General features: G+C 45.7%; 1 protein-coding gene across 1 annotated transcript in view; it reads left to right on the top strand.

Moving 5' to 3' along the window:
• The window catches only part of DNAH1 (dynein axonemal heavy chain 1), a 99,934-nt gene that overhangs the window by 49,389 nt on the left and 24,028 nt on the right, over positions 1–26,517 (top strand). The window contains exons 22-50 of the mRNA XM_042799878.1: positions 755–1,008; positions 1,935–2,147; positions 3,865–4,029; positions 4,713–4,834; positions 5,401–5,506; positions 6,613–6,792; positions 7,426–7,566; positions 8,215–8,378; positions 8,868–8,981; positions 9,601–9,789; positions 10,865–10,970; positions 12,075–12,188; positions 12,512–12,661; positions 13,150–13,236; positions 13,340–13,526; positions 13,642–13,733; positions 14,215–14,369; positions 16,053–16,230; positions 16,513–16,707; positions 17,391–17,510; positions 18,133–18,291; positions 18,583–18,687; positions 19,873–20,013; positions 20,509–20,669; positions 21,336–21,493; positions 21,626–21,799; positions 23,299–23,477; positions 24,275–24,505; positions 25,887–26,083. Of these exons, the coding sequence (XP_042655812.1) occupies positions 755–1,008; positions 1,935–2,147; positions 3,865–4,029; positions 4,713–4,834; positions 5,401–5,506; positions 6,613–6,792; positions 7,426–7,566; positions 8,215–8,378; positions 8,868–8,981; positions 9,601–9,789; positions 10,865–10,970; positions 12,075–12,188; positions 12,512–12,661; positions 13,150–13,236; positions 13,340–13,526; positions 13,642–13,733; positions 14,215–14,369; positions 16,053–16,230; positions 16,513–16,707; positions 17,391–17,510; positions 18,133–18,291; positions 18,583–18,687; positions 19,873–20,013; positions 20,509–20,669; positions 21,336–21,493; positions 21,626–21,799; positions 23,299–23,477; positions 24,275–24,505; positions 25,887–26,083 (4,537 nt within the window). The remainder of the gene's footprint in view (positions 1–754; positions 1,009–1,934; positions 2,148–3,864; positions 4,030–4,712; positions 4,835–5,400; positions 5,507–6,612; positions 6,793–7,425; positions 7,567–8,214; positions 8,379–8,867; positions 8,982–9,600; positions 9,790–10,864; positions 10,971–12,074; positions 12,189–12,511; positions 12,662–13,149; positions 13,237–13,339; positions 13,527–13,641; positions 13,734–14,214; positions 14,370–16,052; positions 16,231–16,512; positions 16,708–17,390; positions 17,511–18,132; positions 18,292–18,582; positions 18,688–19,872; positions 20,014–20,508; positions 20,670–21,335; positions 21,494–21,625; positions 21,800–23,298; positions 23,478–24,274; positions 24,506–25,886; positions 26,084–26,517) is intronic.

Below are 26,517 nucleotides of genomic sequence, written 5' to 3' on the forward strand. Positions count from 1 at the left end.
AGATTTTGGAAAGAAGGCAAGCCCCATGTTCTTTGCCTGTCCATTGCTTTACTCGTGATAGCACAAGCTGAAGAAGGGCAGGATGTAGACAGTGCAGAGATGTGGAGTTCCAGGATGCCCCCAGAGAGCAAAGCCTTTTCCTTGTCTTTGTCCTTCCTATGAGGCAGATGTACCTTTGGCTCTAGTGTGACCACAAGGCTGGCAGGGCCTCTCCTGCATGTTTTCCATTTCCATAGCTGGCTGTGATCCGAGCCTACTTCTAGCTCCTATGTGGTGTCCATCTTCCATTTAGGATGGCCTGAGCTTGGCTGTGAGATCACTTCCTTAATCAGAGCGGGTTGCAAGTTAAGATCTTGGAACAATGAACAGAGCTTCTAAAATATCTATTGGCAGATGAGCCTTCATCATGCTTGGGCCCATATTAAGGAGTTAAATTTGTTTGCTTCTCATCTTTCAGTGAGCTCTAGGCTAAGGCACACTTCTAGTTAGCATGGACTTGCCTGTAACAGACTTCTACCTAAGAGGCAGGTCTGCTTCTGGGAGTGGGCTTGAATCCTTGTGTAGCAGCCATGTAGAGAGAGCCTTTGTGTTCTCATCACTTCAACCTGCATTTTCCAGTGTTCTCTCCTGCTGCTTACCTACCTCATACCACATGTCTTACAAGGACATCAGGCTTTAGACAACTTCTAGGAAGTTCCTTAAGGCAACTTCCACATTGCTGTTGCTGATGTTCTTCTGTTTTTCTCCCTGAAAGTCTGCCAGGGTGTGGCAACGGAGTTGCGAGACAAGATTGAAGAATTCAGACTGTACATCCCCTTAATTCAAGGGCTGCGCAATCCTGGCATGAGAAACCGGCACTGGGAGATGCTGTCGGAAGATATTAACATCAATATCGAGCTAGAACCCAGTCTGACAGTTGGTCGCTGCTTGGACATGAACCTGCTGGACCACATCGAGAGCATTACCAAAGTAGCTGAGATAGCTGGCAAGGAACACGCCATTGAGCATGTGAGGAGGGAGGGACTTGCTGTGTCTTTGTTTGCTTCTCAAATACATTTGAGAAGTTTGAATACTGTTGAGCAGACAGTCATTGCCTTGGGTGATGTTCCTGTTGTCCCACAGCATTAGACACATTCTGCAGCACAAGTGAAAAGGCTGCTGCCCTTACTCAGGGGAGCAATGGCCACTCAACTGAGATCACACATTAGAAGAAGTCATTTTGCCTTGCGCAGAATTTCAGTTGTAGCATAACAGTGCTGCCTGATGGCTATGCTGATCCACTGTTTGGGTCTCACACCTCACTGTGGGATTAAGGACTGTTTAAGTTAAAATAAATCGATTGTCTGCATTCTGCCATTCAAACGTTATGTCAGGGAGGTTAGCCGTGACTGGAAACAGAGGTAGCAAATGCTTTAAAGCAGTAAATGTGCAGGGAAGACTTGCTGGCTCTGGAAATTCATAGGTTAGATAGTCTTTCAGCTTCAGTTCACCAGTTCAGATGTGACCTAAGATGGTCATGATTGAAAGTCATTACCTTCAGGCAGCTTTTGTTCTCTGAAATCTCAAGCAAGTTCCCAGTGGATATGTACCCTTTTCACAAAGCCATCGTTAACCATAATCATTAATAGGCACTTTGCTGGCAGCCTCTGTGCATCTAGTAACATAAATGGGCCTGGAGGTGAAATTGCCCTTTTTTCCCCTTAAGATGTTCCTTTTCAGGACAGCATTGAGGTGTTGAGTTCACTGGGCAATGCAGAGGAAGCATGCTGTTGCTGAGTGTGTCGTGCATTAAATACACAGCTGCAGTTTCCAGTGGAATCCAAGAGCAAAAATGTATCACTGACTAGAAATGGGCATTAAGAGACTTGTGGAAGCTGGGATAACCATTGCACAGGTTGTATCTGAAAATTAAATTGCTTGTCCCTCTGTTCCAGGCACTCAACAAGATGGAGAGTGAATGGAGTTCTGTTTTATTTACTGTGATGCTTTACAAAGACACAGGTACCTTTATTCTGAAAAACACCGATGAAGCTTCTCAGCTCCTAGATGATCACATTGTCATGATTCAGAGCATGTCTTTCTCACCATTCAAGAAACCTTTTGAAGACAGGATGAACATGTGGGAAAATAAGCTGAAGATGACACAGGTATCGGTTTCTTACCCGCACACACGTAGTGAAGGCAGGCAGCTGGGCTGTGCTGCCGTGCTTGAACACGGATATTGTGCAGTTGCTGCTAAGGAACTATGAGGACAACTATCAAGAGAATAACAGTCTTCAGGGAGGAACAGGGTCTGTCAAAGCCCTCTGACTCTAGTAAAAGAGGGGACAAACTCAGAGCCTTATTCTGCAAACAGCAGTGATGAAATTCCAGCTCTTTCACTGCCTATTGCAACACTTTTTGGCAGGGCCAGGACTCTCCCACTGCTGTGAGTAGTCCTGCTGGCATCTCTAATCATATTATACTAAGCGGACCTTACAGATTCTTACAGGCCCTGTGAAATCCATGTTAATCATTCACATCTCAGTGTAGGAAATCATCTGGAAGACTGCTGTTTAGAGCAGGATCTGACAGACCATGCCAGCACTTTGTCATCAAACCAAAGCCTGAATGCTCAGCATGCAGCAGGAGTCAGCCAGCAGAATAGCGTTTTGCTGCAGGAGAAAAAGTCCAGTGCGAGTATCTGGCTGGAGGACTCTCTAAATGCTGGTGTTTGATGCATGTCAGCACTGTTGTCTGTTATTCATAACTACCTTGTTCAGTTTATTGGTGCTCACCATCTGGGTGTGTTTGGGCCATGGGCTGCCAGGGTGCTAGCCTTGTCTCATGAGGATACTGAAATGCCCTACAGCAGTAGGTGACGTGGGGAAATTCAGTTATTTACAGGGTGATTCTGGCTGTGATGTTGTCCATGTTTTCACCCCTGCCTTTCCTACCCCTGCTTTTGATTGCATTCATTCCTGTCACTAAAGGCCCATGAATCCACTCCTGGGAAGTGACTAAAACAGTTCACTGACGGAGTATGGCAAACACCACTCTCTGTATTACTGGAAAACCCCATCTCTTGCTAGGTCGAGTGGCTGCCTGTGCTCAGGGAATAGGTAGATAGTGCTGTGTGTCTAAGAGAGTCAAACACCTAAGCTGATTTGCAATGTTGAGCAGGTTCCCCATACCTTTCAATCTCCCATACCTGAAAACAGAGGAGGAGGATGTTCTTCCAACCTAATTCTCCTGCTCTTTTGAACACCTGACAAACAGGGTTTCCTTCTGGTGTCAAACTTAAATATTTAGCTATTCATTCTCTTAATTCAGAGCATTGTTCAAAGATCTTTTCATGGATTATTCTGTAGGCAAGGCTGGGGCTGAGGTACATCAGACAGGAGAGAGGGTATGACAGAATTGCAGTCTGGCATATTTTATTTGTCATTCTTCTTCCCCCAAAAAACACATTTCACAAAATAACCCCCCCATCTTGCTGTGTGCTCACATTGTGCTATCTTCTGTAAAGTACATAAATACTAGCCATAGCAATTTGACCTAGCACCACAAAGTCCCTTTGAGCTTTAGTACTGGCTTACATACAATTCTAAACTACCCCCATGAAACTAGTGGGTGTTGATTCTGATGTCTGCTGACAACAGTTAGCAAAGGGAATTGCTAGGAAATTGTTAATTATTTGGGAAGGAAATTCCAGCTCCTGATTGCAGGTAGGTTTTAGAGTTGTGGAAGGTCTAAGTGAAGCATCACTTCTTTTTTCCTTTTTTTTTTTTTTTTTTAAAACCCATTCTGATGCACAGTCTGAATGGTTTTGTCAAACAAGTTTGTAGTGTGGTGTCCTGATACGCTGCTCTCGCTTCCCACTAGGATGTCCTAGAGGAATGGCTGAACTGCCAGCGTGCTTGGCTCTACTTGGAGCCCATCTTTAGGTCAGAGGACATTAAAATACAGCTCCCATTGGAAAACCAGCGCTACCAGGCCATGGACAGGGACTGGAGGAACATCATGAAGAATGCTAATGAAAACCCTGAGGTGTGTGCCTTGATGAAAGCCAGTGCAGGTATCCCAAATTCCTTGGAGCTGTGCTTATACAAGGACTGCCTTTGAGTTGTCATTTCTGTAATGGTGTGGGCATGAGCAGCACTGTATACACCATGGAACCTTGCCCAGGGAGGTGTGCTAGGTTTCTGCTCTTGGAACTTGGCCTTCTATTCTGATGTCCAAATGGACAGAGTTGTTCCCTGTGGTGCCTTGAACCAAGCTGTCCACCCCACCAAATACCTTCTCAGCACACAGACTCCCTGCCTCCTACAAATCCTGTAACCAACCCTGCTATAATCGTAATCCATAAATAACTCCTTCAATTCCTCCTCAAGACTAACTCTTTAAATTGTTTAGAAGCATTGTTTTCATCTGTTTCTGCATCCTGGTAGCAGTGCTCTGTGCTCTTCTGTTCTCCAGTCTCCACTTGTATTCCATATTACAAATGTTGGTATTTAGGGGAACCCAGAAATGTGCTTGTCACAACCATAAGCGCTGTTTCCCCTCCTTGCCCACAAAGCTCACACCTCTCCAGCTCCCTGTGAAAGTACTCCTGTGAATGAGTCATTTAAATCCTATCAGTAACATCACTGGGCAACCCAATTATCTCCACTGCCTTATCTCCCACATGGTCAGAATACTGATGCTTCCTCTGTTCTCCATTCTGTTTATAGGTGATTTCTTTGTGCCCTGATCCTATGCTACTGGAGAACCTGCAAAAATGTAACAAACTGCTTGAACTTGTGCAGAAAGGGCTGAGTGAATATCTGGAGACAAAGAGAGGCACTTTTCCCAGGTGACCCCAAACTTCGGTGGGCTAGATCTCACACTCCCTGGTTCGGAAAATATGAGAGACTCCCTCCAGTTCACTCTGCCAAGAAAGAACAAAACGATCTAAGCTAAAGATATTGTAGTAGGAATCCAAATGTAAGCAGGGCTGTGCCTTTCAATGCTGCCATCTGATGGGGAGAAAACAGGCAGACACAAATGCTGTGAGTTAAGGGCAGTCCAGTAGCATTGTTGTGTACTTGCCCCTCGTGGTTTGTCTAGAAAGGGTGGGATAAAATGAAAACCTCCATGTAACTCCATCCTTTATTTCTGACGGAATGCTTCTATTCTTTGATAGACATTTAAACCCACTTTGCATGGGAATAACTGACTTCTGCGGATGGATAAGTCTATCTCTACAGAATGGTAGATGGCTGGAGCATGGCTGCTACTCCCCTACACAAATACAAAGAGATCAGTGAGCAGTCAAGAACAGTGACTCTAGTAATAGGCTTGTTCCTCATCTTGCCAGGACTTAGCCCCTGATGCTACAGTAAAGAGAACTTCCCCTCATGCCTTGGTCTGTGTTTTTAGGTTCTACTTCCTTTCAGACGATGAGCTGCTGGAAATACTGTCTCAGACAAAAGACCCCACTGCTGTACAACCTCACCTCCGCAAGTGCTTTGAGAACATTGCACAGGTAGGCAAAGCAAGCACCTAGTAGCTTGGCCCACCTCTGGGAAGCTGGTGTCATGGGAACTTGGAGGCACGCTGAGATCTGGAGGAGTGTTCACATTCTGCTGTGTAGGAATATATCTCCTGGGAACCTGTAACTGTATGTAGGCATTGCAAGGTACTGCCTGCGCTGGAGTGGGATTCAAGCAACCTCACTAGACATTTCAGTCAGACATCTGCCTATGAACTAGGCACCCTACATTGCCTTTTAGACAACGAGGGGAAAATAGGCATCTGCAAAGGGCACCTTGCAGAAATTCACTTAGATACCCATCTTAGGAGGAGAGGACACTCCCTCTGGAGATGTCTGTCCACCCCGCCATGGAGGCCAAGAGAAATAGCTCAGACTTAGAAGGCTACTCGCTGGCGCTTGGTTAGGATGGAATTCCACTCTTGCTGACAGCCTCAGCAGAGACAAGGAGTGAACAAGCCTGAAGTGAATTAAGTTTCTGCCTTCATCCCTACTTAGCAGCTGGGGTTAACCCGACTCTTTTTCCTCTTTATTATTCCTAATAGACTTCAGACTCCATGGCTAGTCACAGCTCGAACCACCACAATACTCAGACACTGAAACCAATCTCCTAGTCATTAGCTTGGGAAAATAGAAAGGAAATTGGACTGGAAACCTGCTGCAAAGCCACTGGAATAAATAAGGGGACTTTTAGTGATATGCTGGGGCTATTTTAATAGTTGAGAAGCTATTAAAATTTCACTCTTAAAGCCAGGCACTGTGACCTCAGGGGAAATGATTTGAATCTACAGAATTGATCAGGAATCAAGGGTTTGAATCCTAGACAGGCAATGAGGAATGTTCATCCTACCTATAATTTGATTTGTTTCACTCAGGTTAAACCAACGATGTGAATCTCTTGTTTTTGTACAATCATCCTCCATTTTTTGAAGAGGTCATTTTGCACATCCGTTCCACACTTTATTATCACTATTGACAACCAAGCTTGGCACCAAATTTTTAATGATCATACACTACAGCCTGGCTGTCCCTCACGGCAGGAATGCAGAAATAGAAAGGAAATCCTCCATTCACATCTCCTGTTGCATTTCTTCCATTAGCTGCTGTTCCAGGAGGACCTACAGATCACACACATGTACTCTGCTGAAGGAGAAGAGGTGAAGCTGTTTGTTCCCCTCTATCCCACTGACAATGTGGAGGACTGGCTGCTGGAAGTTGAGAAATCCATGAAGGCCAGTGTAAAGGACAACATAGAAAGATCAATCCGTGTTTATCCAGAGGTAAGAGTTTTATTGCAGACTGGCAGGTCTCTGATGTCTGGTTCCAGGCTTGCCATAGAGGTGACCAGTGAAGGGGCTGATGAATGTGTGATATTCTACTAGTTTTAAAATACAGCCTTTAATCCAAGTGTGGGTCAAGTGCAGAATGCACATTTGAGCAAGCAGCTAATGGTCCAGAAGAATGCAAACCCTGCACACTCACTTATCAGCCACAGAACACTTCCAAATGTCATAGAACAGCCCTGTATGAATCCCTTTCTATTCCTGTCTTCTGACAACTTCCTCTTTATAAGGATCTACCCTATTCTTTCTTCTTCACCTCTCATGTCTCACACAGTATTCTAGGGACTGCATCTTGCCTCTGGTTTCTCTGTAAAAGCTATGCTGTTAGAAAATCTAAGTTTTTATTTGTTTGGGTTTAGGGAGGGAGAAAGGCTGAAAAAATAAAAGGCCTCAAATATTTCTGTTGCTGTTTTCTATTCAGTCTGAAAATTTGAAACTAGGAAAATTAAAATAGAGGAAGGGAAGCATTCTTTTGTGTCTCACATTCATCTCAGAGCAGGGAGAAGTAGAAATTTTTAAAAAGTCATTGTCTTACCACCTTTTTTTTTTTCTTTTTTTTTTTTCTTAAAGACTCCACATACTACATGGGTCTTGCAGTGGCCTGGCCAGGTGGTCATTGCTGCCAGCCAGATTTTCTGGACACAGGAAGTATCTGAAGCTCTGGAAGCTGGAGATTTGTCCAGCAGGCTTTTCCCACAGCTGAGTACTCAGGTATGAAAATGAATGTAAGGGTGGGATTTTGCCAGATGGAGACTTTTCAATCATCAGACCTTAGGTAACTTACGCATACAGCCAGAACAATACTGTAGGAGAAGCGGAGATGCAGTCCTGCACACTAACTCTCAAAACCAGGTAAAAAACCCAGGTTCTTACTATTTTAATCATTAGGATATTTGTCATCATAAACCTCAAATAATGTACAGGACTGATAATACGATCATTACCTGAAGACGGGAGGAAGGTGAAAGATAACTCCAGGGTCACCCAAGAAGTCAAAGGTGGAGGAGAACTGAGGTGATGGACAGTAGAAATCAAAGTGAAACTGCATCCTTCATATCTGTTGCATGTGTCTAATCACACCTAATACCTGGGAGATACCAGCTTGGGCCTCATGGTAGCTCAAACTCTTTCTTTTCACCTGAACATGGTAATGGTGTAGGCAAAAGTCAGCTCTGAGCCAGCCCTGAGCAGTGTTTGCTTTCTGAGTAGTCATTCATATCTCTGACAAGAGAAGAGGCAGAAGTTGCCTGGACACAGCCTGTAATCTGGATTTAGCATGCCATAAATTTGATTGCATTATTGAAAGCATGGGTCTCCGAGACATGAAGTGCTTCAGAGTACTTTCTTTTCCTTACCTAGCTGGGCAATTTGGTTGCCCTGGTCCGTGGAAAATTGTCCAAGATTCAGCGAGCAGTGTTGTCAGCTCTTATTGTGATTGAGGTCCATGCCAAGGATGTTGCAGCAAAGCTGATTGAAGAGAATGTGACAAGCATGAATGACTTTGAGTGGATCTCACAGCTCAGGTAGAGAGCATAGCTGTTGAATGTCACCTGGCCTCCCTGGCCAGTCTTCATTCTTCTTAGCCATCAGCCATGTCCATGGCAAATGGAAATAAGAGTTTCCATAGTCAGTAAGCAGTATTCCTGAGTTGCCTCTAACACCCCTGTGAGGAGTGGCATTGAAATCTGCTAAGGATGCCAGTTCTGAGGCATCTGAGACAGACCTAGTTTTGATAGCACCCACTTTGGCAATATAGACTAATCCACACCATGATGTTTCACAGCCTCACTGTGAAAGGGCACGCTCCTGCCCAAGGAGTGCGATGCTTGTTGTAACACCTAATTTCAGTTCCTGTGAGAACTCCTGTCCACCCTCTTGTGTTACCTTATCCTTTTGAGAGGGAAATCCCTTGACATGCAGGTCTCCAAACCTGCAGGCTGTAGTCATATGAGCTGCTGTATTGTCTGTCAGCCAGTGTTTATCTTTCTGATGTCATGTTCACTCATCACTAGGTACTACTGGACAAGGGGGGACCTGTACATCAGAGCAGTCAATGCTGAATTTATCTATGGCTATGAGTATCTGGGGAACACTGGCCGTCTGGTTATCACACCCCTCACTGACAGGTAAGGAGATTGTTTTCTGGGTAATAAGTATATCTATCTTTTTTTTTTTTTTTTTCCGGATGAACAGGCCTCCTTGGGGATTGAACCAAGGATCTGACCATACCAGTCTTACTGCTTAATGTATGTAAATAGAAACCATTTGTACAGTAAAGGACTACCTGAGACGAGGGCATAGGAACACCCTGGCATTGGTTGTACTTTATTCCTAGTGATCAATGCTCAGACTGATTGCTTTCACTCTCCTAATTCTTACTGTAGTGCTCTGACTCATATAAAATGCCCACCTGATAGCTAAGGAGCTCTTGTACAAGCCAGTAGATAGGGGCATCTACTACTCTAGAATATGCAGCAGCAATACTAATTTTACCCTCTTGTAACTGTCCTTTTCTGGAAAGTGAATCTGTAGCCAGTGGCAGGAGGATTTATCCATGCAGGCCCCCGTGAATACTAATCAAGGCCACATAGCTAACTCCTTTGCAGAATGCTGCATATTTAAGCAGTTCTGCAGAATAATAAAGGATGGATTCCTACTTGTCTCCAGCTGGATAGATCATATGTCTCCCTTACTGAAATCAGTAGTAGAAATGCTTTTCATCATCTGGTCTCTTCTTTGTTGTAGGTGTTATCTGACGCTTACAGGAGCTCTGCACCTGAAATTTGGAGGAGCACCTGCAGGACCAGCAGGAACAGGCAAAACAGAAACAACAAAAGACCTGGGCAAAGCACTAGCAATCCAAACTGTAGTGTTCAACTGCTCTGACCAGCTTGACTTTATGGCAATGGGAAAGTTTTTCAAGGGACTAGCCAGGTGCAACGAAATGCTGCGTGTCATTATCAAGGAGTGGGTAGGGTACAGGGACTCTGGCCACTGGGAATTGGTGGGTATTTTTCATAGCAGCCCAGAAGAACAAGCAAAGCCCTACTTAAGGGGGTTACTGTGTTCCAGAATGAGCAAAGTTACAAAATTCGTGCCAGAAGGGAAAGACAGTTGAGCCAATTTAAAAAAGAAAAAAAAAATTCTAAAAAGAGATCCTGTTCGTTTAAGGCAAAATTAAAATGTTTTGCACCAATCCACTCTCCACTAATCCACCTGTGCAAATGTTTGCAGCTCTGGCCTTTGTTTTAATATCATACACGTTGGACTGAGTTTCAGCGCACAAGCTGCTTAATCTTAAGAAGGAGAGAATCTGCTGAGTGTATCCAAAATTGAGCAGCCAAGAGAGACTGCTCTAAGCCCTGAGGGATCCTCTCAGAGAAGCTTCTCTCTTCTCTACATTTCAAACAAAGCTGGTCCAATTAGTCTGTTGCACACTGGTGAATCTGAATTAGTTACTTCAACAAAAGCTGATACTTTTTTCTCAGATGTTTTCTTTGTAAGTAATTTAACTTCTTTCTTAAACCATGCCTTGTGGGAAGATCACCTTCCTCATATACATGCTTCCAGCTTTATACATAGTCTTCCAATCTCTTATGTCCATTTTTCAGAGCTGTCTAAATTATATCTGCTACACTTACAGCTCGGGTACAAAACAGGAATTCAACATGATACCTCTTTCAAGACCAAATCTGTAACATGCGGAATTTGTCCTAGGCTCTAGGATCAGGCATTGCCATGGTCTTGCAGGGACCATGCACCTTCTCAGCCATCTCATGGCCGGGGATGCATAGTTGGGGTGAGGGGCTACAGCCCCTTCTGCTGTACCAGTACACTGTGGCTGGGTCACTGCCTATGGTGGGACACTGGGGGCCTTAGAGGTTCACTTGTCTCTCTGCTGCCTCCCCAGTATGTGGATTTATAATTTTTAGATCTAGCTGAACTTTTGACTGCAAGTTTGCTCCTGCGTGATGTTCCTGACTCCCCTCATTTTTCCTTCCTTGCCCAGCTCTGGCGCATGGGCTTGCTTTGATGAGTTCAACCGCATTGATATCGAGGTGCTATCTGTGGTAGCCCAGCAGATCACAACCATTCAGAAAGCACAGCAGCAGAGGGTATGTAATGAACATGTGGATGCAAAGGTAGTCAAGAAAATCTTCACTTGAGCTAGTCTAGGCAAGTCCTTGTCTTTGCATGCATCTTCACAGAGGACTAGCTTTACTGCTGAGAGGCAACTCAGGCAGAGATATTTGAGCTTGGAGAGGCATGGGTAATGCCCTAGCTGTGGCACATCATATCAGGCCATTACATAGTCAACGTCCTGGGTGGGGTTTGTAACTTTCCCCTAGTCTGTGCTGCCACAGTTGCCCATGCTCTCACAGGCTGAAGTACATCTCCGCTTGAGCTGCAGTACCAGCAGACTTTGGTGTGGGATACAGATCCACTGAGCTGATACGGATCCACTCCAATACAGACCCACTAAGTTGATACAAATTGGAGCTGTGATAAAGGCAGCCAGTGTTCTGCCAGAAGTTTCTCAGCACCATGTTTGTCTAAATGCATTGTCCAAGCTTTAGTGGATTCACAAAACCCAATATGGACAGAAAAATTCATATTCATGCACACACAGACTTGCAACGTAAAGTGAATTGTTGGTTTACATGGAGACTCAGCTGTCAGCCAGTCTAGCAGCCTGCCTCTGCTTTGTTCTCTGGAGACTCGGTGAAGATAAGACCTGAATCTCTTTGACTTTGGCTTGGAATTAGAAACTTGGTCTCCATGAATTCTCCTGCATTACTTTATCCCCCATCTGAAATTACTACCTACACAGCTTTAAAAAGGATTTAGGTTCCTCTTTGCCCTCTCTGCCACAAATTAATTCCGGTCCAAACTCTACTGCAGGATAAATGGAAAGATGTTTGTTTACAGCTGAAGGGATAGAAGTCTGTTCAAGAGCCCAAAAAAAAAAAAAAAATTTATCCTATCAGTAAATCTTCCATGAGCCCAGTTTCTTAAATGGTGAAAAATATTGCTGATAATATTGGATTCCTGCAGTGTGACCAGATTGAGTCACTACAGTTGTGAGCAGCTGTGTGTGTCTGTGCTTGATAATTTAACTACTGAAAGCCATTGTTTTCCTCTTGGAAGATTCTGGTACGTTATTTAATATGCAGGGCAGGCTCTGTTCTTTGAGGTTGATCATATTTTTAATTTTCTAGGTGGATCACTTCATGTTTGAAGGCACGGAGATCCCACTGGTCCCATCCTGTGCAATCTTCATCACAATGAACCCAGGGTATGCTGGGCGTACTGAACTGCCGGATAACCTGAAGGTAAGGAGGGGAGACTGCCTAAGCAGAAAAAAAGAGGGGCAATACAGATGCTGGATGCTACCCAGACCACCAGTGTGTCCATGACAAGAATTAGGATGTGATGCTTTTGGAAAGTTTCTAGAATAATTTTGAGATTTGAATCACATCTGTAGCAAATGGCACTCCTTAGATTGCAGTCTGTAGGGGTGCTACCCTAGCAGGTGCCAGACATACTCGTGCTGTGTCCTCTAAGCAGTCTGGGATAGATACTCAGACTTTTTTATTTGCTGGAAAAAGCAAGAAACAACAGTGTTTTAATCTTGTGTTGGAACTGTATGTTTCAGGCTCTCTTTCGTCCGGTGGCTATGATGGTCCCAGATTACTCCATGATTACCGAGATCTCCCTCTACTCCTTTGGGTTTAATGAAGCCAAAGTCCTTGCAAGGAAGATCACCACAACGTTCAAACTATTGTCAGAGCAGCTCAGCACCCAGGTAGGTGCCTTAATGTCCATGAGTGGTTTTTAAATGTGAGGTTTTCTCAGCCTAGGCACAAAGTACCCGAATGATTCTCTTGGTGCCTTGTGATAGTATATCACAAAAACGTCACAATATTCATTCTTCATCTACCTCCCTCCTTTCTAATTCTCATTTCTCCTCCTGTGGCTGGACTTGCATTTACCTTCAGTCCTAGTTAGGATTACAGTGACAGGACAGTTGAACCAAGCAGGCCTGTCTACTTCTCCCCCCATTTAGCATTTTTTGTCATCCTGTTGTTCTCATCTTCCTCACCCATAGTCTGTACAGCTGAGGACCAGTTGTCTGAAGGATCCTGAAAGCAGACTTGCACGAAGGAGCAATTGTTTTGAAGACATAAATCATTTTTCTTTTCTTACCTGCTAACTGAATGCATGCAGAGATTCACTCTTTTTTAGCTGATGCCTCTGTATCTGATGACATTGTTTATTCTATGCCTTTTCCAGGATCACTATGACTTTGGGATGAGAGCTGTGAAGACTGTCATCTCAACAGCTGGCAACCTCAAAAGAGAGAATCCTACTATGAATGAGGTAACTGTGTTTATACTTCATACTGTCATAGATTTATGTGGCCTTTTCTGCAGCTGCATAAGAGTCAGGATCTTTGAAGTTCTGAGTTCTTAAACCTTTGCAGGAGCTGATCTGCCTGCAGGCTATCAGGGATGCCAATGTACCCAAATTCCTGCAGGATGACCTCAAGCTCTTCAATGGTATTGTCTCAGATTTATTTCCCAAGATCAGAGAAAAGCCTGTTGATTATGGGATCCTGGAAGAAGCCATTCGCAAATCCTGCATCAGAGCAGATCTGAAGGATGTTGATGGTGAGGGGAAAAGCTCTCCACAAGCTCCCTCTGGACCTGGGCTTTTAGTCCAGTGCGCTACCCTAGGAAAGAGACAGCTGGTCCCAGACCCACTCTGCATCATGTTCCTCTGCAGGTTTTGTGACTAAGTGCATCCAGCTCTATGAAACCACTGTGGTTCGTCATGGCCTTATGCTTGTGGGGCCAACGGGTTCTGGGAAGACAAAGGTATGGTTGAAACACTGTGCTGGCCCCATCAAACCATTGTCTACCTAGTAATGCAAAGGGTAAAGCTTCACAGAAGACTCACACTCTGGCATTTCCAGCTTCTGTCTGATAGAAGTCAGGGCACCAAGATGCTGCCTTTTAGTATTGATTTATATCCATGGGGAAGTGTATTACTAGCTCACCCTTTCAAGCTGGGAGATTAGACCAAGGCTTATTAGCCCTGCTGCACATTTCTAAGGCTGAGACATACTTTGACATCTCAAGATGCTGCAGGCATCTTGCATGGGAGATATAACGTCCTCCCCACTTGCGTCTAGAATGCTTTATTTCAGTGAATACAGCCAGGCATCACCTTACTATGATACTGTCCTTCATGATGTCTCCTTTCTCACTGCCTTTTGAATGCAACTGCTGCAAGAGCAAGTGGCTTTGTCATTATGGAGCCATGGCAGTTAACTCTCTTGCTCTCCTGCTTTTGCAGAGTTATGAAGTCCTGGCAGCTGCAGTGACATCGCTGAAAGGTCAGCCTGCAGCCAGTGGTGGGAATTACGAAGCAGTCAGCTACTTTGTACTGAATCCCAAATCCATCACAATGGGCCAGCTTTATGGAGAGTTCAACTTGCTAACGCATGAGTGGTAAAGTACAAAACCTGCTTTCCTTCCTTACAGACGGGAAATGCTTTTCTTCTGGTCTTGAGCGTCTTCTCTTCAAGGCTGAGAACTGTTTAGGGTAGTGGCATAAAACCAGAAGTGATCAAGTCCTTATCCTCACCAAGCTACAATAGCCAGTCACGGCGATTTAAGCTGACATCTTCTATTGTGCGCTTGGCCCGGCTGCCAGCACATGCCCAGACAGTTACTGCAGCACAGCTCGCAGCATGAACTGCGTAACAAGGAATAATTCAATTGCTTTGGAGCACATGCCCCTGCTCTAAGATACAGCAGTTTAAAAACACTTGCTTTGGTTCTGAAGAAAAGTGACCTCTGTACTGCGTACTTGAATTGTTCTGTATAAATACACTGGTGGCCTTGAATGATGAGGAATGACTTTCAGGCATAAAGAGGCATTTCGTTCCCGTTACCAGGGCTCCTGCTTGCTTAAATGGTTTGGAAGCAAGAACCAATAGCCCATTTGCCCTCTTGACAGCCAGGTCCTACTGCTTGTGTTTCCATATGTGACCTGAGGTTGACTTTACAGCTCACTTTATCCGGAAGCTAAGGTGTGAGAAGCAGTGTGAATCTCCCTTTGGCCCTGTCACCTGCCACTTGCTTAGGGGCAAAGCTAAAAACTGTGTTCTGTAAAATGAGGGAAACAAACTAAATATGAAACTAACTGCCGCTAGGAAAAGTGCAAGCAAGTAAGCACTGATGCTGAGACCCAGAGCTTCCCAACCTGGGCTCTGGCGCATCTTTACTGGAGGACATTTTATAGGATATTCCAGTTAAGCTTGACAGTTTATTTATGATGTGACTCTACCCAAGGGCAGCACACAGACACGTCAACATGACAAAAAGAAAAATATAGCAGCCATGTAAAATGTATTTACAGACAAATCCATCTGTTTTAATCAGCTGAGCTTTAGAACAGACTGTTTTCCCTTGATCTCAGTAACAATACCCTGGAATTCATTAGCACTATAAAAATAACAAACAATTATTTCATAATGGGAATAGAGTCCAGAGCCTGAACAGAAATTGCACCCCAGGTTTCCATGTACAGATTAAGTTCTTGCTGTCAACAGCCAGCATTCCTTGTGTGTCTGCTCTCCTATTCACCAGCTCCGGCACCACCTGGGTTCACAGGCAGCTGAGAATGGGGAGTGTCAGTTATGAAGAGGGTAGAGTCATGCTTTTTAGCCTGGATTCATCCTCATAACCTACAGTTACCCAACTGAAGCATATGAATTAGCAAAGTAGCGGTCCTGAGTCTCCCTTTACACTTGGCAGAGACAGAGGCACCTCCAGAGAGCAGATAACCACCTGTGAACTGAACTGGATGCTAGCAAGGCCTCTTTGCTTTTCACTGAGGACAGGGATGTTAAAGGGAATTTTAGCATTTTATAGTTAGATGACATGAAGTCCAGATCCTAATGCCCAAAGAAATTATTTCATGGTGTCACTCAGGCTGAGATGTATGTCCCAGTAAAAGGAAGAATGAGATGTACGTTTATGCAGCTCATCAGCAAGTGGGGCACAGGTATCCTTGGGCACATGAACCAGGGTAAGATTCTGGCTCTGTTCCCTTATATGGTGGAAGCTTTTCCATTGATTTCAGCAAAACCAGAATGGGCCAAGCCCTGCCTTCCTCCCACCTTTCAGGAGAGATGGGATCCTTTCCTCACTCATCCGGCGGGGAGCTGCAGCCACTGACACCAGCAAGAAGTGGTACGTGTTTGATGGGCCAGTTGATGCTTTGTGGATTGAGAACATGAACACAGTGCTAGATGACAATAAGAAGCTGTGTCTCAGCTCGGGGGAAATCATCAAGCTGACAGAGGTAACTCGTGCCTCCCACTTTTGCTGCCTGTTGTCTGTTTTCCTTCCTCCCTCCTGGAACAGACTTGCCTTTTACTTTCCACTTGATGTCTGTGATGGACTCGTATGGAAATGTCTCAGTAGCAGCCCTGTGTTGGCCAGACCTCTGCTGTGCTGCACTAGCACAGCAAAAAGGGTGCTCCTGCAACAAAGGGAAAGATTTCAGCTTCACCAAATTGTGCTGAGAGATATATCAGAAGTGATCAAGTCCTTAGCCTCCTTTCTTTCCTTTTGCAATTTCCAGAGCATGACCATGATGTTTGAAGTCCAGGATCTGGCTGTTGCTTCCCCTGCCACAGTCTCCCGCTGTGGCATGGTTTACCTGGAACCCAGCATCTTGGGGCTGGAGCCCTTCATTGAGTGCTGGCTGCAAAAAATCCCAGGCATCATGCAGCCCTTCTCACAGCAGCTAGCATCTCTCTTCAGGAGATTCCTCAAGGTGAGCTACCGTGCCGTTCCAGCCTTTCCATGGCTTGGAGCTTGTCAGCTCAGATATCAACCAGCCCAGACTTGTCAAATCCTGGATTTAAATGCCATTCTGGGAATACTTCAGACACCAATATACAAATTGCTCTGTGAATTTCCTGGGTTTAATAGAGGTTATTCACTGATCCCTATAGATGTGACTGAGTCTTATTGGTCATTATAGTTTGTTTTATTTAATTTAAAAATTATCTTCTGGACAAAATCATCCGTGGTGCCAGTCCATTGCTTACTGTGGAATAACTCCAGGGAGAAAGTAGTAAGAATAAGTCTTGTTATTTCTACTCTGCTTCTAAGCTGCATTTTAATGAATAACTTGGAGCTGCAAAGGAAGGCTCTGAAGGGAGCAAACCATTTAACAGCAGTGATGGCACAAGATGCATATCACTGTTGCATAGAACCAAAAGGTGGGTCCAGAGATTTCTTGGGGTTGAGATGGAAGCAAGGGGTTTGACTTGCTTCTCTCCAGTCAAAATGGTGGTAATCGGGACGCAGTGGGAAATGGCAGCATTCTCAGTCATACCTTCCCTGCTAAACACAGCCTGCAGGGAGGTGAGGAAAAACCAGAACCCTAGAAGATAAAAGCAAAGTCAAATGTGTTGGATGGTGACACTGAGCTCTTCCTGCTTCTCCTTATAGGAGGCCATCAGCTTTGTCCGGAGGTTTGTGAAGGAGATAATTGCCTCAACGGACAGCAACCTCACAAGGAGCCTCCTCATGCTTTTGGAATGTTTATTTCAGCCGTTCATTCCCATTGAGGTAGGATTTTGCTACCTCTATCACCATCACTTGTGCCTGTAACACTTACGGGCACTAAGTCATGCAGAGGGTTAGTCACCAGAGAACAAGGTGCTGGTGCAGAAAGGTCATGCTGTAGCTCATCTACATGGCAGAAAGTAATACAACATCTTGCAGAGCACACGTAAACCTGGTAGGATTATCCTTTGCCCACTGAAAGAGCAAAAGATAAGATGCATGCCTACGAGGCTGGAGGGAAGAGGTTCACTTTTATTATAGCAGAGGGAATTGGAGAATGAGTGAAAAGCCGAGATCAGAGCTAAGCAGCGATGCACTTCAGATCGCATGTCCTTTGAGAATTATCATTGAAGAAGGCTGGACAATTTTAAAATTAAAAACCAAGGACTAAATTCTTCTCCCAGCTCCTGTTGAGTGACATTAGTTCAGCAAGGAGAGTCTCTCAAGTACAGCAATGAAACAGCAAGTTTTAATCCACAGAATACATTAACAAGGCCTGTGAAAAACTGGCTAGAAAAAGCTACATAGAAGCTGAATAGAATTACAGACACATTAAGAAGAGTCTGTTTTTTGTGTACCTTAACCGTGCCTGAGAATTTTACTTCTGCTTTTCTCTGGTCCTCAGGGAATTAGGAAGATTTCCCAGGAAAAGGCAGCTCATATCAGAGAGCTGATTGAACCCTGGTTTATCTTTGCCTTGATCTGGAGTGTAGGCGCTACTGGAGATTCCCAAGGTCGCAAGGCCTTTAGCTCGTGGCTGAGGGAGAAGATGGCAAAGGAAAAGGTGAGTAAAGGAAAAGCAGATCCTCTCTTGTTATAGAGGAATTTATGATGAGAAATGGGGGTCAGAGCTTCTTAAATGCCTGAAGGCTTTAGATGGACTTCCTCTTGGGATCTGGTATACCTCATCTGCCTCAAACTTCAAGGGACCCCTGGAGCTGGAAGACCTGGGAGAGAGATCTGACCCCCCGGCCTGGGCAGCATCCCATTAGTAAAGTCTTCCTTCCAGTAGTGCAGGTCCTACTGTGAATTTAGCTGAGTGGCAGCCAGGTTCACCACAGCTTTATTCTCACAGATCCAGTTACTGTTCCCAGAAGAAGGACTGGTTTATGACTATAAACTGTACGATGCTGGGCTTAGCAATGCTGAAGATGATCTGGATGAGGAGGTCATTAGGGAGGTAAAGTATTTCACTTTCAACTCCAAGCTGGGAAATTTGGGGGGAGGGACCAAGAAACAATACAGTCCTGCAGGATTTGGTAGGATTTTCTCATCAAGGGCAAATAAGACAGGCCTACAGGAGTAAAGTGAGAATGTTTAAAGTGAAATCAAGCTTTTCATTATACGTGGAAAGCAGTTTCTTGCCCTCAGGGTTGTGAAGCAGATCTTTCAATTCAGACCTACCAGTGCTCAGGAAAGTGAGAGGGCTCTACAAGTGTGGCTGCTGGAGGAGGACAGGGAGAAGCTCATATGGAAAGGTCTGAGTTAGAAAGCAGTGCACAACAACAGGAGAGCTGTGTGCAGCAGAGACTGGAGGAGGAGCAAGGCAGACAAATATGCCATCTTTTTCACAGGACACAGCAAAGCAATAGGGCATGCAAGGCCCATCTGACTCACAGTCACCAGCCCCTGGGCTGAAAGGAAAAAAAAAAAAAAAAAAAAAAGAAAAAGAACAAGAGGAAAAATGCTTCCCCTTCCTGAAATCAGAGCAAAGCAGAGCACCCTACATGAGCATCAGATGCTTAGCAGAAGCTGCCAACATCATCTCTGTGGGAAGGCCACATGGGGTGGAACACGCATTTTCTCAGTGTTTTGCAGCACATCTCTGACAAAACCTCTACCTCACTTGTATAGTGGCCTCTGGGAGGTTAGTCTGTGACTTGACTCTAGCACAAGTTTTCCATGCCTTGTACAAGCACAAACCTTCCATGTGCCTGTGAGTGCAACAGGGTGATGGCACCAATGGTGAAGATAGGATCCCAGCTAAGGCCTCTTTGGCCCTCTGCCATGGAGGCACTTACAGGGTGTGTCATCTTAGGACAGAATTCCAGCTCTTGCAGATATCACAAGTGCTCCGTCCTGCTTTGATCCCAGTTTTCAGAACGGAGGGCAAGTGTGTTACTGCTGGGGAAATAGTCTCATAACTCTTGGGCTACCTCCCTCCTGAAAGAAATGAGTCAGACACTCACAGCATTGCTATGCAGAAAGGTCAGAGTAGACAGAGGGGCTGGAAACCTGAATTCCTCATCAGAATCTGAGCTACTACACAAGGATCTGTGACAGGGCAAAACCAGCAGAAATCGTTTTCCTTTTCCCATAGGGCATAGAGGCAACTGCCCCCTCTAAACACCCCCATATCTTTCAGGTGTGCTGGGAAAAGTGGCTGGACTCTACAGCAAAGTTCACCATGGTTCCTGATACCAACTTCTGTGACATTATTGTGCCTACTATGAACACAGTCCGAATGGCCCATCTGCTGGAGCTGTTGCTCACCAACCATAAGCCTGTATGTGCTCAGCCTTGTCTTTGATTTTTGATTCAGCCTTGTTCTTATCAATAGGGGCACCTTTTCCTCTCCCAGTGCAATCAGAACCTAACAGCTACCTTATTTCCCACTCTCATGGATTTGTATTTCTCTACTCGAAAGCTGTGCCTGAGCAACAAGAGTTCTCCATTCCATCCCCAGGCACCATGCCAGGGCCCCAAAGGAGTAGCAACACTCAGCTGTTCAATCAAAATGCAGTAATTGCTGGATAGCCCATCACAATCCCTTTTTACCTGTTTCCTACAGTTCTATTTCATACTTCTCTGGTTGGATTCCTTCCACACCAAGAGATCTGTTGAACAGCTGTCCTTACTGGAGAAGCAAGCTTTCTGTCCTCTCCCAGCCTTTGAATGCCTAAAAGTGAGCCATAACCTGCATTTCCTCCAGAAAATGTCAGAGCTGGGAAACATAAACAGCATTCCTGTGGTTATGCTGCATTCCCAATTGTGCTTCTAGGTTCTCTGCATTGGTCCCACTGGCACAGGGAAGACCCTCACAATTACAGACAAGCTTTTGAAGAATTTGCCTCTAAGATACATCGCCCACTTCCTGATGTTTTCGGCACACACCTCTGCTAACCAAACCCAGGATCTCATTGACAGCAAACTGGATAAGAGGCAAGTTCCCTTCCTCTGTTTGCAAAGGCAGTAACCCTGAGCTCAGTGTTTCTATCTATTTGGCCATTTAGTTTCATCCCAAGACCTGAAGGGGCCCCAAGCACGTACAGCTGTGGATAACAAACAGGGCACACAGCAAATCTGAGCTGGGACTGTGAGAGCCAGTAATAACTTGACACAATGGCAAGAAAATGAGAAGGATTAGTGAGGGTCTGTAAAAGTTGCTCCAGATCTAGTTATTCAATAAATACTACACTTCACAGCAAACCCTAGTGTGGGATCTTTATAGAAACTGATGAGGGGAGAAAATATGGCTGCTGACCCCCAATACCACCCTCCATCATTAGAAACTTCCCTATTTCTGCCCTGGTCAGCCACTGGTTTGAAGTTTCCAACAGATTCATAGGCTCAAGCTTTGCTTCTATTTGCACCCATTTATTCATTGACATTGTGCATAAGTAAACAAAATTTCACTCACATGTTTGGAAAGAAGCCAGTGCCTCAAACATTGCTCAGGATCTTTTCTGAGCAAAGGCCCATATAAAGGGGCCCATACAAACCACTGACCCAGGAAGGCTCTGGAGAAAAAAATTCTGTTGGATCAAGTTAGGAGTACTTTTGCAATAGGTGTTGTCCTCTGTCCTTACATGGCTTCTGTCCTTACAGGCGAAAGGGTGTGTTCGGGCCTCCGGTTGGGCAGTACTTCATATTTTTTATTGATGACTTGAACATGCCCATGCTGGAGAAATACGGTGCTCAGCCCCCCATTGAGCTGCTGCGGCAGTGGATGGACCACCGTGGCTGGTACGACAGGAAACAGATAGGTATGACCCAGATCCTTTGCCCAGTACTCTTGGCAAAAGTTGGCTTGTTGATAGATATGTGTACTGCTGTGGAGATTTGTGGCAAGGGCTTTTACTACAATTTACCACTTGTTCCTGATTTTGCACTTCAAGGTACTTTTAAGAAACTGGTAGATATTAATTTTGTCTGTGCCATGGGACCTCCTGGAGGGGGAAGGAATGCTGTCACTCCACGCCTCACTCGCCATTTCAACTACCTCTCCTTCACTGAGATGGAGGAGAGCAGCAAGAAGACTATCTTCTGCACCATCCTTGGCAGCTGGATGGGTAAGTTCTGCAGACAACTGACACCTTCTCCTCATGTTGCAAGTCAACACAATGGAAGGGGAGGAATTAATACCGATGATCCGATCAAAGTGTTGGATGCTGGAACTTGCATTAGTTGCTTGAAAATGATTTTGGGAAGGTCTTCTTTGAATCTAAGCAAACAACTCATACGCTGCTTAGTCTCGGGGCCAAAACTCTGCTGGTGCAAATCAGCAAACTTCAACTTTGGCTCTCACAGCTTCGTAAGGTATCCCTATAGCCTAGGCCTTTCAGAGAGGATTTTTTTGTGATGGATGATGCAAATATCCTTCACTTCAGCGGGTAAATGGTCACTAAGGTTTTTTTATCTTTTCTACCTGGACTCCTAGGAGAAGGAAGTTACAGAGATCCAGTGCATAAGTAAGAGCAGAAAGATGAGTGAGAGAGAGACTGTGAACAGAACAAGCTGATGGGCACAGCATGGCACAGCTTACCTGTGCTTTCAGCAGACAGACACTTGCCCAGACAACAGCCTTCTGTGGAAGCAGAGCCTTCTGTTACTCTCCATCTGCTGCAGCCTGTGGACGGCTGAGCAGGGTGGATCTAAGCATGGTGCTACAGCCACCCAGAAAAAATGGTTCATTTGGAGTGAAATGAGTCCTCTTATATTTGACAGGGTGGGAATTTAGGATCATCTTTGCAAATGTGCCCTCATCTGCAAATCTGCCAGTAGGAAGGAGTGAGAATAGTGAGCTGTGAGAGGAGCAAAGCAGAGCTTTCCGAGTGCTTGCAATATTCATAAGTGCCAGTACCTGACTATGAGGTCAGAGGCACACTGAAGCATGTAGCTGTGATTTTAAAAGAAATTAAAGAATTTTGGAAATAATGCCAAAAAGTGCAAAATGCTGGGGTGTTACAGGGCTCTACTTCCCCAGAAGTGTTTGTAATGAACTTAATTGGGAATTTAAAAAAAAAAAAAAAGTATTTTATGCTCCAAAACTGGCAGCTGTGTTTAAATCTTGCCAGACTATTGCATAAGAAATTATTCTTCAGTGGCTTTGCATTTGCTGAGCTCAATGAATTGCAAGGCGGTTTAGCTAAGAGGGCACTCACACCTTCTAGCTTAAAAGTAGCTGAGACTCCACTGTGGGAGTGCAAGGAGGGAGAAGGAAGACCTGTCTGGTGTATTTCGGGTAGGCACCAGTTACCTATCTGGGAGTGTCTCCTCTCTCCCTGGGGTGTATGAAGTCTTAACAATACAGAATTGTTGTGGTGCATTCTCCTCTCCCCAAAACCGATTCCTTTTGGTTGGGAAACTCATTGGCCAACTGTCCACTGCAGTGGGCAGGTGCTTGGTCAGGTTTCCACACAGTGTCTGCATAAGAAAGCAAAGGAAAAGTGCATTTCTGGCCAAGTCCTAGCAACACCTCTGCCCCTCAGTGCCACCTGCCTGCACTGCTAGGACCTTCTCAACCTAGTCACCACCTTGGCATCCTCTCCACCTTCCCCTGTCTCTGCAGAAGGAGCACTTGCAGTCAGAGACTTGAACGAGCCCTTGGTTGATGCCACTATCTGTGTGTATTCGACCGTCACGTCCCAGCTGCTGCCCACACCAGCAAAGTCGCATTACACCTTCAACCTGAGAGACCTCTCCAAGGTGTTCCAGGGCATGCTCATGGCTGAGCCCAGCAAAATCGAGGTGAGTCCTCCCATCAGCCCAGCCAAGCCACCCAGGGAAAGGCCAGAAGTGTTCCAGTTAAGGCCTCATTGACAAGCCTGCAAATAGACCTCAGTGTCTTGTTGAAGCTGCATTTTGGTACTGTTCAATGAATGTGGTGACCTTCCCTTTGGTCTATTGCCTAAACTGCCACCCCAGCCCCTGGTGTGAAAGCAGGTGAGGGGCACAGGGGAGTCAGTATGACATAGCCCAGCCACTCAGGGATGGATGGAGCCAGAGGGGACAAGGCGGGACCACGCAGGGGCAGAGGTGGTGTCTTGTTACCAGCTTGTAGCAATGGAGGCTTCTGCCCCTTCAGCTCTCGTGAGGACCTTGCCCTGGCTCCAGCCGAGCCAGCAGAGATTGACTTATCACAGGAAGTACCTGGGACCCTGGTTCTGTGCTACACCTGAATAAAAGAAGCTTTCCCAAAAACACAACTTCTGAAAACAGTACAAATCAAACCAAACTGGGGGAAATATAAGGACAAACAACATGAAATTTAAATCTCCCAAAGAGAGCCTGACATATGGACAAATAGAGGGGGGATTAGCTGAAGCTGTAATGAGCTCTCTGCAAAGCAGCTGTTTTGACAAGAGTTGATTTTGAGAGGAGCAGGGAATGCAGCTTCCTCGGCCCAGTTCTTTCTCCACTCCAGCTGCCTTCTAGCAGCAGTGGAGCTGGCCACATGCTGGGCAGGAACCAGCTTTCCTGACAGTGAGGCTCTCAATACTTCTCTGCTTCTCTGACGGGGGTGTTTTGCTGGGATTTCCTAACAGAACAAACTGCACCTGCTGAGACTGTGGTACCACGAGAGCTGCCGGGTCTTCTGTGATCGCCTGGTCAGCAAGGAGGACCAGACTTGGTTTGACAACCTGATGAAGAGTATGATGGAGGAGTTAGGCACCACTTTTGAGGAGGTCGTCCCCTCCCAGCCAGTTCTGTTTGGGGACTTCATGGAGCCAGATGCCGATATCAAACTATATAAAGCAATCGACAGCCAGGAAAAGGTAAGGACCCTGGGAATCGTGATGATGTGAACTATGTACACATCTTCCAGATCTCCTGCAAAGAGAAGAAAACAGTTAATAGTAACTATGGGGCTGCTTGAATTGAAGGTGTCTGGAATCACAAACCCTCCCAGGGCTCTCCTGTGAAATCCTACTCCAGATAGAGATAGTGGCTGCATTAGGTGCGACGGGAAGTTGAGGTGGAACAAGCTGTCTCTGCATTGCCGTCCAGGGGACAGCCTGCTATGCCAGATCTCCCAAATGAGCTGCACTTGGGACTGAAAAGTGAAATTTGCTGGAAAGAAATGGCACATTACCCCCAAATAATACCACTTTCGCCATTAAAGACTTCACAATTGACCTTTACAAGTAATTAATGTTACTGCCAGATTCCCTGTTGGAGAAGATACTGCGAGTACTTTGGTAGCGATAATTAAGCAAAGGCAATGAGCAGTGCGTTTTGCACTCATTATCAGATACAGATGATTATCCTGTCGTCTCTCCTCTTGTGATAGCTGTGTGACAAGGACTGGTAATTATCTGAGCTTTCCAATCTCTTTTGCAAAGTAGGTAGGCCTGTCCCCCACCGAGGTGAGCCCAGCTGAGACAGCCAGACTCACCAAGCTGCTGCACAGTCCGCTGATGCGCGCAGGGCTTTGGCGTCTAGGCAGGGATCTCAGCACTGTATGAGCTCCAGCTGATGTTGTTTGCCCAGATTCACAGTGAGATTGCTGAGGGGGTAGGACCAAATCCCAGACATCTTCATGCTTCATCTCCTGCTCTGTCCTGAGGGTGCTGTTGAAGAGAGCCCTAGAAAGGCCAGGAGAGACTGCTCCTGCAGCTATTCTGTGCGACGGCTGGAGTGGGAGGGAGTGCATCTCTCCACCCATCTACAGCCAGCAGTGTTTTCTTGCAGCACCTGCCCTTTCCAGCCAGGATCCCAACCACGGGATGCACAGCAGCAGGCAGTGGTCAGCTCTAGAGTGAGGAAGCTCTCCCAGCAGGAGGCCCTGGAACAGTATGGGTTAGGCAGCTATAAGCTGTTTTTATTTTGAACTATGCCTTGCTATTTCTCTAGGCAAACAGCACCACTGGGAACAACAGACCTTAGTCACTTGCCTGAGTTAGTTTAAGGTCACCATTCAGCAGCTGCTGCCACCACCACTAGCTAAATTCAGCCCAGTCCAATGGCAGCTTCTGTAGGAGCATGGAGCAAAGAGGCATCACCTCCCCACGAGCAACTGAGAGAGGCAGCTGCTCCCAGACCCCGCTGAGCAACAGGCTCTGCCCTCCCAGAGGCCTGGCTGTGCTTCCAACCACCCACCCACCCCTTCACAATTGCTTTCCTCTGGTAGCCACAATTGACTGTTTCTGCCCACAGCTGAAGGTTGTGATTGAGGATTACCTGGATGAGTACAATCAAGTCAACACCCCGGAGCTGAAGCTTGTGCTTTTCATGGATGCAGTACAGCACATCTGCAGGATCAGCCGGATCCTGCGGCAGACGCCAGGGAATGCCCTGCTCCTGGGTGTTGGGGGAAGCGGGAGACAGTCTCTCACCAGACTGGCATCTCACATGTAAGTAATGCACTCCTGTGCACATAATGTGGAGCAACTCCATCCGGGCTGCCTCCAGAGAATCTCTTTTCCTGCCCTTCTTTCTACTGATTACACATTTTTCTGGTTGCTGAATCTTCAGATTTAACACTCAAGAACTAGGGCTCAGTTAACATGCACAACTACACTAGAAAAATTGGACTCTCTTGCCTGTTAGTAGCTTGGGTTACTGCTGTGGGCATGCAGTGAACGAGCAAAACAGCATGGTCCATGTCAGCTCACTGGCCTGTGCAGCATTCAGCATGGCAGGGGGAGACATAGGGACTTCTTCCTGGGAGCTGGACAGCAGAGAGACAAATACAGGAGCTACTTATGACAAGTAACACTGGCAGCCTGGCAAGCAGGATTGATGAGTCTTGGGAGTTAAGGGGCCTCAAGGAGGAAACTTGAAGAGC

The sequence above is a fragment of the Tyto alba genome, unplaced genomic scaffold, assembly GCF_018691265.1.
Source record: "Tyto alba isolate M040663 unplaced genomic scaffold, T.alba_DEE_v4.0 Super-Scaffold_3, whole genome shotgun sequence".
NCBI classification, from domain to species: domain Eukaryota; kingdom Metazoa; phylum Chordata; class Aves; order Strigiformes; family Tytonidae; genus Tyto; species Tyto alba.